Here is a 10,242-nt window from a genome sequence, read left to right as displayed (position 1 = left end):
GACGCGGTTGCGCTCGTCCAATGGCGTTCAAGTGGGGGCGGTGCCACGTTGGTGACGTAAAAGGAGGGTAAGATTGCACAACACCGGTCTTCCCTCCATCCTCCTCCTCCTCCTCCTCCCTGCTCCTCTACCTCCGTCTCCTCCATTCTCCTTTGGACAAAATTAACTACAGTTATCAACCAAACAGATAAATGTTTCAACATCTCCATCAACATAAGCACGAGGAGCCGAGATAATGATTTAATTTTCATTTTAATTTAATCAACATTTGGACATTTTGAGCATGTCTATTTTGGGGAAACTATTCCTTTATAAAGAACAGCTGTTGAACATGATCTTTGTCATGTATCTGCTCTGTGTGGCAGCCTTAAGTTTGACAGAAAATGCCTGGAAATCGCAATAAAATTCCTGATATATGATGCAAGAAAGCTGCAAGAAAGTGGGCCACGAGAATTATTCCCAAATTACACACCAGTCAATGGCCCACACATACACACACACGCGCGCACACAGAGGGAAACACACACACACCAGCCCGCCCCTCTGTGGCTTGTGCGTAATATGGCTTGGCACACTGGTGCGCAGCACGTAAACAAAAGCACATTGTCGGTGTCACTGGCAGCCAGTCCTGCAGTCCGAGAGTGGGAGAAGTGAACAGTCATTTCCTTTTTGCGCTGCAGACAGAGCGGACTTTTCTTTTCTGGTAACAGCGGCTAAAGCTTCCACAGATCCTGAGAACAACACTCCAGCAAAAATGGGATTACTTGTCACCGTCCTGCTGCACTGGATGGAAGTCTGAGGTAGAGTACATTTGACTTTTCTTGATTCATTCGTAAAGAATTTTATGGATAAATGTCAGTGGAAAGCTTTAAAGTGATGATCTGGTGTTTTTGTTTCATACCAGGCAAAGTCGAGTAGACCATAGCAAACTCTAGAGGATAAGACAACTAAAGCTTTAAGGTAATAATCTATTCAAAGTCTGGTCTCCATGCATACTTGTTTCATGCTGTTTTAAGGTCAGATTTGTGAGGATTTTTCTTCCCAACGAGCGCGTAATTTGTTTCCAAATGACCTTTAAAAAATAATCATGACCCAAATTGCAAAGAAAACATTTTGAATGAATGTTTATTGTACTTGCTAACTCTATCCAATTCTGACTGACTCATATTCTCCATGTTTCCAGGGGCCATGCCGTGTGTCCAGACCCAGTGCGGCTCCTCTCCCCAAGGCGCCAGCCCGGCCTCTCAGAGCGCCGGCGGAGAGCGCAGCTGTGACTTCCTCACCCCGGAGTTTGTCAAGTTCAGCATGGACCTCACCAACAGCGAAATCTCGGCTGCGACATCAGGTTCCGGTTTTGCCACTTTGGGGGACTCTTACGGCTCCAGCTACGACGTGAAGCCGCCGTGTCTCTTCCAGATGCCGATGCAAGGGGAGCTTCCGTGCGTAAAGGTGGAGGATGCGCACCGGTATCAGCCGAGCCAGCATCATCAATCCGAGGAGCTGCTCTCCTCCCCGGGCTCTGTTTATTATTACCGCTCTCCTTCACCACACGCACCCAACTTCCAGACGCCACCGGGGCACTTATGGGAGGACTCCGGCTCTCTGTACAGTTTTCGACAGGACTATTTAGCTGCAGCGCACAGGAAAAACACTCTCTCCAGGTTCTCGCTTTTTTCGCTCAAACACGCGCAGCAGCAGAGCTTCCCCACCTGCCAGATGAAATTTGACGGGTCTCTCCACGTGTCCATGAACCTGGACGCAGCCGGGGCGCACCAGCCGCTGGACGGCTCCGGGGTTTTGGGCTCCACCGCGCTCGGGAAGCAGCACGGAGTGGGGTTTCCTCACCCGCTCCAGCTCGGTCACCACTTCGTGGACTACCAGACGTCGTCAGGCGCCGGCAAAGTAGCGCTAAACACGGAGGGGCTGTGCGCGGTGTGCGGCGATAACGCAGCATGCCAGCACTACGGAGTGCGCACCTGTGAGGGCTGCAAGGGTTTCTTCAAGGTTTGTTCTGGGTGAAACTTTATTTTTAACGCTTCAACTCGGATATCTGGAGGCAGCTGATTTAATATGAATAATTAAAACATGTAAAAGTGTCAATCAAAAAGGACAAAAACAGTGGTCGCATCCTGCTTTTATGAGAATCTGAAGGATGTATTCACATTGTTCTGTCCACGTATAGAGAAGACTTCACAGCCACACTATCTCGTAATAAAACACTAATTCCAGTAATAAGCTATAATATAAAAATCCTTCTGGGACCCCTGACTGGCCTCCTAAATTGGTCATTACGCTTCAGGCGCACGTTTTGATCTCTTGACACACGCGTGTTAGGGCCAAATGTCCTGTATGAAAACGGCCACCGACGTGCCGTGAATAAAAAACCTCCCCTTCTCCTCTCTGAGGGAGATTCCCGGGGGCGATTCTCCAAATTATGACTGACCACGACCCTGTATTTACCCAGACTGCCCTGTCCGCCCGGCTGAATGCTTTATACCGCCTCAGCTGGCCCACAGGAGCAGGAGAGCTGCTGTTTGATTATCACTGTCAAAGGAGCATTTAAGAGTTTTTACTTTGGTGTAACAAAATGGGTCTTAAAGATGCCACGCTGAACCATTTTCTGAAGGACCAATAAAGACCTTTTTATAAAAGGTTCTCAGATCCAGATCAGGTAGAAAGCACCCTTGCTGTCCTGTCCACTAAACACCATGATATTGGTTCTGTATATACCAATACTGCGCTTTAATGCTCCTTCAAGATGCCCTTACAGTTTGTTCCAAAGTCCAGCAAAGGACCAGTTGGTTCCTATTTGACTTCCGCACAGTAAGAGAGGTTTTCAGAGCACAGTGGAACATTTAAGATAAAACACTAGACCCCTCGATCTCCTGCCTTTTTGTGCCAATAAAATGTAATACCATTAAACCCCTGAAAGAAGAGGTGTTCATGTCTTACTGTTACATCTAAGTGTACTGTTTTGCATAAATCATATGGTGTCAGACCATATCGCCACACTTTGTATCATACCGTATCTTACGGCATCCAATCGCATCGTATCGTATCGTATCGTATCGTACCATACTGTATCCCATCACATCCGATCTTATCGTATCAATCAGATTGTGTTGTATCGTATCTTATCATATCGTACTGTACTGTACCATATCATATCGTACCGTATTGTATTGTATCGTATCGTATCGTATCGTATCGTATCTTATCATATCGTACTGTACTGTACCATATCATATCGTACCGTATTGTATTGTATCGTATCGTATCGCACTGTGCTGCATCCCACCGCATCGAATCATGTCGTATTGCACTGTACCATATCAATCTCAACATTCTGTATTGCATTGTATCATATCGTATCGATCGGGTCGCATTGCATTGTACCGTACCATTTAGTATTGTGCGTATCTCATCGTACTGTTTCTTACGGTATCTGACAGTGGAATATATTTGGAGAGGTTGGTTGGAGGTGGAGAGGAAAACGTAAGATGTAACACTATCACATAATCTCTTTGTGTCAGTGAAGGTTCATACCACAGAACTCAAAAAGTGTTTTTATCGTATCACATCATATTGCACTGCCAGCCTGTTAAGCACCGTCCAAAAGGCAGGTATTACATTTCTAAACTCTGTTCTGAGAAGTATCTAAATCTTTTCTTCTCCCTGCAGCGCACTGTACAAAAAAATGCCAAATATGTGTGTTTGGCTGCCAAAAGCTGCCCTGTGGACAAACGCAGGAGGAACCGATGTCAGTACTGTCGCTTCCAGAAGTGCCTTGCGGTGGGAATGGTCAAAGAAGGTAAACCAACAGACACCTTAAAGACTTGTTTTGAATACGACACTCAGGGTCAAATTCATTCCAGTTCAACCGATTTCTCCTCGTGCTCTGCAGTGGTGAGGACCGCCAGTCTGAAAGGCCGAAGGGGTCGCCTGCCATCCAAACCCAAAGCTGTTTCGGACTCGTCTTCACCCGGCGGCGCCCTTCTGAGCGCCCTCATCAAGGCACATGTGGAATCGAATCCTCCACCTTCCCTCCTTGACTGCTTTAAAGTAAGAAATGTGGGCATAGATTCACTCCTTCACCAGTGAGGAGTAATGTGCTGTAATTCACGTATTGCCTCGTCTTCTCATTGGCGACGTATCTTCAGATCAAGGAGAGTCCCGGCAGCCCGCTAGAAGACGACGCTCAGCACGTTCGGCAGTTTTACGACCTCCTGACGAGATCGATGGAGGTGATTCGAGGTTGGGCACAGAAGATCCCGGGTTTCACCTCCTTACCCAAACACGACCAAGACCTCCTCTTCTACTCGTCTTTCCTGGAGCTCTTTGTTTTACGGCTGTCGTACAGGTAAAGAAAACACAAAGGGACTCATCTTCTGCCGTCACATTTCCATTTTCTCAGCTAATTCAGATGATGCAAGGTCAGCGGTCGCGCCATAGTGTGTAGGCACGTTCGTCGATGGATTGGCCTGGACACAAGACAAATCTCTGCACCAATCTCGTGCGTAAAAGTGTAACCAGGCCGTTTATATCCACCTCTAACAAGCTGTCATACTGTTTCAGATCCAGCCCAGAGGAAGGGAAGCTGATCTTCTGCGACGGCTCGGTGTGGCACCGGCTCCAGTGCCTGCGAGGCTTCGGGGAGTGGATTGACAGCATCGTTGAGTTCTCCGCTAATTTGCAGAGGATGAACCTGGACGTGTCCACCTTCTCCTGCATATGCACCCTCGCCCTGGTCAACGGTGAGACGCTCAGAAACACTTCTTTCTGCGCCTGTTTGTATCAGTACTTCCTAGTTCTTCTCCAGGATTAGGAAATTATAAATAATCCAGCATTTATTCACATATCTGCAGCTTTAAATTACAATCAAATTATGCAGAAGGATGCAGCTTTAAGTTAGAAGAAATACAATTTTCTTGGCTGTAAACCACGTCGTGTTTAAGGGCCAGACATCATATAGGACACATCATGACTGAGTGCTCCTGAAGGTGAATCTGGCAAGGAGGCCACCATGGAATGGCTGGAGAATAGGTTTATTGGAGATTATGTGGATTAGTAAAAAAAAATACTGATTTTAACTCCTGATGTGATTTTTTTTCCGGACGCTGCAGAGCGACACGGCCTGAAGGAGCCGAAGAAGGTGGAGGAGCTGCAGAACAACATCGTCAAGTGTCTGAAGGAGGGAGACGGAGGCTCGCACTGTTGGTCCAACCACCTGTCCAGACTTTTGGAAAAACTGCGTGAGCTCCGCACTCTGTGCATCCAGGGCCTGCAGAGGATCTTCTACCTGAAGCTGGAGGATCTGGTGCCGCCGCCCGCCATCATAGATAAGTTATTCCTCGACACGCTGCCATTTTAAAAAGACACGAGAGGACACACACGGGGGGACGTTTTTCTTTTTTTCCCCCCCATCCACTTGTTTTGTTTTAATCTCAGGAGTCGATCCTGACAGTTTGACGTCTGTGCACTGAATAAAAAACATTTTTCCTCATCGGATTTCCTCGAAACAAATTAAAAGATCGAAGAGTTGTGAGCACTCATCTGTAAAATCCTCCTTAATATCAACCAGAATTGAAACAGTGATGGGGACGCTTCCACTGTGCTGATCACAGGAGGCCGAAAAGGACCAATTTTACTGCTCGTTTATATTCCTACTTTATTTTATTTGACATATGTTTAACAGATTAAAGAGCCTGTTTGACTCCATCTGACATTTCTCTGCCTCTCACTCTGTATACAGGCAGTTTTATAGGGTTTTCTTAACACATATTAGCGATTAATATATTAATATTCATTAGACTGTTGTGTTCTCAGAGTGCTAAACTGTCATTGTCCATGTTTTAATAAATAAATGACCCTTATTACTGCTGGAATTTATTCATTTTATTAATTTCTTTGTTTGATTTTATTTTTGAGACAGAAAATAGAAGGGAATATTTTGAAAATGACGTCATTCATCAAAAATATCAATGAAAACTTGTTCATTTTTTACTTTTATAACATTTATTTTCTGATATAAAATGCAGATCTGGAGACATGTAATTAATTTACAGTTAAAGATAACATTGCTTGAATGAAGGTTGTAGTCTAGGCAACACTTTTTTAAATGTCTGCTGTGTTTTAAAACATGGTGAGATAAAAAGTTAAAGATATTTCTCCTTATAGAATTAAAACATGCAGATAATTTAATCTAATTCAGGCCTTTGTGTGATTTATTTTATCATAGCTGCCAGATGTTCTGTCTGTTCAGGTCATGTAAGCTATAATATAGACATTATTATTTATATTTAACCTTTCATGCTTCCATTTTAATCTTCAAGTTGGAGTATTGTGTTCCAGTCAGCAGGCGGCAAATCCACGCAAGTAAAAATGCACCAAGTGCCTGTCGCATAACTGCTAAATCCTCTTATTCTTAAAAACACAGACAGGTGCAAACATTATTTTTTAACTAAATAAAATGTGAGAAAAATTTTTTTATCAGACATTTTTCTTGCAGATTTCTTTTCCACTTCACACCAGTGGCCGTTCTGCACCTCAGGATATATTCTGCCTGCTTAGATTCTGCTTTATTGTGTGTGTTTCTTTGTTTTTTTTATAGAATAATTATATAATTTGCACTTAAATAGTTTAATCAAACAGCAAGATTGAATAGACAGATGTGATTTTTAGCAGATATTCTGTCACTGAAATTTGTAAACTGTGATTTTTAATTGTGGAAAGTTGTTCTTCACTCAACTCGAGGGGCCGAGGATGTGGCTCTGATTATGGGCTATCAAAATAAAATTGATTTGATGAAGATGTTATCTAAATAAACGTCCAAAAAGGCAAAATACACCCTGTGGTGCATAACGTCCACTGGAGCTGACGGATGTGTTTCTAGTCGCAGAAAAAAAATAACATTAAAACCTAAATTTAGCTGAATTTAGAATCTTATTTAGCTGAAAAACACATTTTCTCTCCTTCAAAATAAAACATATTGAAAAAGAGTTATTGGAAAGATATTTCACTTGTTCACGTGCAGAAGAAAACACTGAAAATGTACTTTGTGATATAATAATTCATGCATGAAAGGGTTAAACAACCTAATCAAATATGTTTGCAGCAGGTAGACGTAATGGTAAACAGTATATTTAAGAAAGTGAGGTTGATATATAATATAAAGCAATGCAAGACACATGAAAACAATTCAATACATTTTATTTGAAATAGTAAGCAAAAGACTTTTTTAGCATCAGATGTTTTCCAATTTAGCTGTTTGTGAAAACTCACCCATGCAAACGAGCAAAAATCGTTTTGACTCCGTACTTTTGCATTTTTTAGCAAAAAAAAGATGGAAATTGACAAATTCTGCTGTCTAACAGACCATAATCTACATATTTGCAGGTGAAAATGAAGGTCAAAGGTGAAGGTAACCCTGAGTATGTTACAGAGAGGCAGCTGACAGACGCAGTCATACGTCCTCGTGCAAGACATGAAGTAAAAAGACGGGGTAAGAAGTGTGTGTGTTAAAATGGCCGCCGGCTGCCTGACATTTCTGCAGCCCCGTGGTTAGACGTGGCATTAAAGAAGTCGGATTCTGCTGCTGTTAGTCAGGAGAAAAGTCCACAAGACGTACGAGAACACGCAGCGGCTGATCAGCGATGGCAAACGTGGCCGGAGCTCGTCAGCGTGTCGAGAAATAAAACCATTAATTTTGCCTCTAGAAGACGTCCAGCGAACTAACAAATCCTTACCAGTCGAATAATCAGATCTGAATCGTCCTCGTCTGCAACAGTGTGACATGTTTTTTTCTTCTCCCCGGGAGAAAGAATTGATTTTGTGGTTTGAGAAAGGTCTTATATAATAAAAAAAAGAAAAGGATGATGTTCCCGAGGAGGTTTTAATGGGCCGGCAGATCAATAAATAGTGGAGGCCGCTCGATGCTCCGGCGTGGCGGGCGGAGATAGAAGTGAATCGATGGCGGTATCGGAGAAAAGTCCAATTTATTCTGACGGTGACGGTGATTGGCAGGCAGAGAGGGAGTATAATATAATATCAGATGTTTCACAGCAGGATTACAGAGCGAGCTCCTACAGCTGCTCTACAGGTACGGATGTTCTAGGAATGTGATGAGGTCACCAACAGTGACATGATGATGTATAAAACACTTTTACTTTTGGTATCTTAAATATATTTTGACCTATTTCAAAGTGGGACCTTTACATAATATTTCTACGTTGTGGTTTTGCTACTTACGTGTATTTAAAGCAACTTTATATACGTTTCTTACTCATTTGTCTGGCTCTCACTCCTGGAGAGTGAGGCTGTTTTCCCAGAAGACTTAGTCGGATGGACGGACTGTCGCTGTCACTTTTCCTCATTAACTTATGTGGTTTTATTTCACTATCTAAGACGCCAGAGACGGTAACTACAAAGGTCGTCACCAGTCAATCTCGCTGCAGGGAACAGAAGCTGTTTTTATGGCGGAGGTTTGACAAAGAGTCGGCAGGACAGACAGGATGACTGCGACTTATATAAGTTGCAGAAGACGCTACCTGTTGCCGCATAGAGAGCTCAAAGTCATACCCCTCGGGAATTTATATGTGGAAAAGTGCCATTTTTAAAACACTTGTTTAAAAAATGACAATAAATCAACCTTGTTCCTTGTTTTGGGCTGTTTAAACGAAGAAGCAAGACACTGGGGGACAAACTGTGATGGATATTTTGACTGTTTTCTGACACTTTATGGACAAATAATCTGAAAAAATATCAAAAATCGATCATTTAAATTGTATTCCCAGATTTAGAGCTCCTCAGAGGGGTAAAATTAGGTTGCGATGTGCTTACTTTATTAACATAATTTTCAAAAGAGCCTGTCTTTAATGGTCTGGGCTAATTCCAACAAAGGGAAATCTTAACGCTACAACAACATAATGAGATTTCAGACAATAACACACTCCCATCCCCCATCAAACGTCTTCAGGATGAACTGGAGTGGTGTCCACATACTTCTGGCCATGTAGTGTACAGCCAAGACATTATAATATGTGTGCTACATGGAAAGACACATTTTGGTCCCCTGTATGCCACAGAAATATCACAGTGACAGTAAATTAAGTGAAAATGATTCACCATTCAGAACTCCATAAGGAATATTCAAGATTTAAGAAAGAACTAAGCTGCTTCCCAAAACAGGACCATGTTCACCCCTCTAAGGTTTACCTCAGCTTTCACCAGTAACAGGTTGTTTTTTCGGGGCCACCCTGAAGCCTCGTGGCCCTCCCTCAGGCCGGTTTGAGGAGCATCAAGAATTTTTATCTCGAGAGCACAACTTGTGGGATTTCTCAGAGGCTCTGACCTGCCGACTTTGATCTCTGCACCCATCCAGCTTCAATACAGCTTAACCCTTATCACCAGCAGCCCAGAGACCGGCAGCATCACGACGGATTTACAGGCCCGGTTACTTTCAACATGTAATCCATTACAGATTATTACAGATTACTGAGCAGATGCTCCAATATTTGTTGTAATTATAGATGGGACAGACGTGTAACTTCTGATTGATCCATTGATCCACTGAGGATCAAATCCTTTAAATTTCATATCCACCTTTGGTAGAAACAACCAAACCTTCTCTTTGATGATGGATAATGACAATAACCTGTTTTTTATTTAGAGATTATTTGAAGATTATTTGAGATTTAACTATTTTAAAGCATGAAATACAGCGATGCTGTTTATGTCGTTTAAGGAGTCACTGGCAATTGACTCATTCGTCGCTCAGGTTGGAGGACGTATTAAAAAACAACTCATAAACACCACAAACTGAGGTGAAAACCAAACAGCAATGACTGCTAGTAGCTGGCTAATGCTAACTCACACAGTTTGTCGTGTTTCCATTAATGTTAAATCATTTTTTACGCTTAGAAATCGTTTTTAAAAAAGGCTTGTCATTCATAAAAACAACACAATAAACTTAATTTAAAAAGCAATGATGAGACAATCTGAACACCACGAAGCCTTTCTCTAAGAGCTTTGTTTGTCTAAGAAAGCTATCAGTGGATTTTGTATTAAAACAGATTAGTGTTATGTCGGGATGAAGGGTCCTCCTCTAAATCTTCCTGTCACCGACAACAACGAGACAATAATTGGAAAGGATTAGAGTTCCTTATTTTTGAGGCCAAATCCTTCAGGGAGTCCCTGAAATTAGCATTCTCTGCTAACAGCTAGCCGCCGTCTAAACACTTGAAT

General features: G+C 42.7%; 1 protein-coding gene across 2 annotated transcripts; it reads left to right on the top strand.

The window, feature by feature from the left end:
- The first annotated feature begins 289 nt into the window (after positions 1 to 289).
- LOC115576812 (nuclear receptor subfamily 4 group A member 2-like) lies at positions 290 to 5,381 on the top strand. Of its 2 annotated transcripts, XM_030409384.1 has the most exons (8): positions 290 to 800; positions 905 to 960; positions 1,184 to 2,004; positions 3,682 to 3,811; positions 3,905 to 4,062; positions 4,161 to 4,360; positions 4,576 to 4,754; positions 5,124 to 5,381. In XM_030409384.1, exons 3-8 carry the CDS (start codon positions 1,189 to 1,191, stop codon positions 5,369 to 5,371), a joined length of 1,731 nt encoding a protein of 576 aa, XP_030265244.1. In that variant the 5' UTR covers positions 290 to 800; positions 905 to 960; positions 1,184 to 1,188; the 3' UTR covers positions 5,372 to 5,381. The 2 variants fall into 2 exon arrangements, with proteins under 2 accessions (XP_030265244.1, XP_030265245.1); XM_030409385.1 differs by lacking the exon at positions 905 to 960.
- Positions 5,382 to 10,242: the final 4,861 nt, after the last annotated feature.

This window comes from Sparus aurata, chromosome 24 (assembly GCF_900880675.1).
Source record: "Sparus aurata chromosome 24, fSpaAur1.1, whole genome shotgun sequence".
Taxonomy (NCBI): Eukaryota; Metazoa; Chordata; class Actinopteri; order Spariformes; family Sparidae; genus Sparus; species Sparus aurata.
Note: the sequence above shows the minus strand (reverse complement) of the source record. Positions and strands in the feature narration are given on the sequence as shown.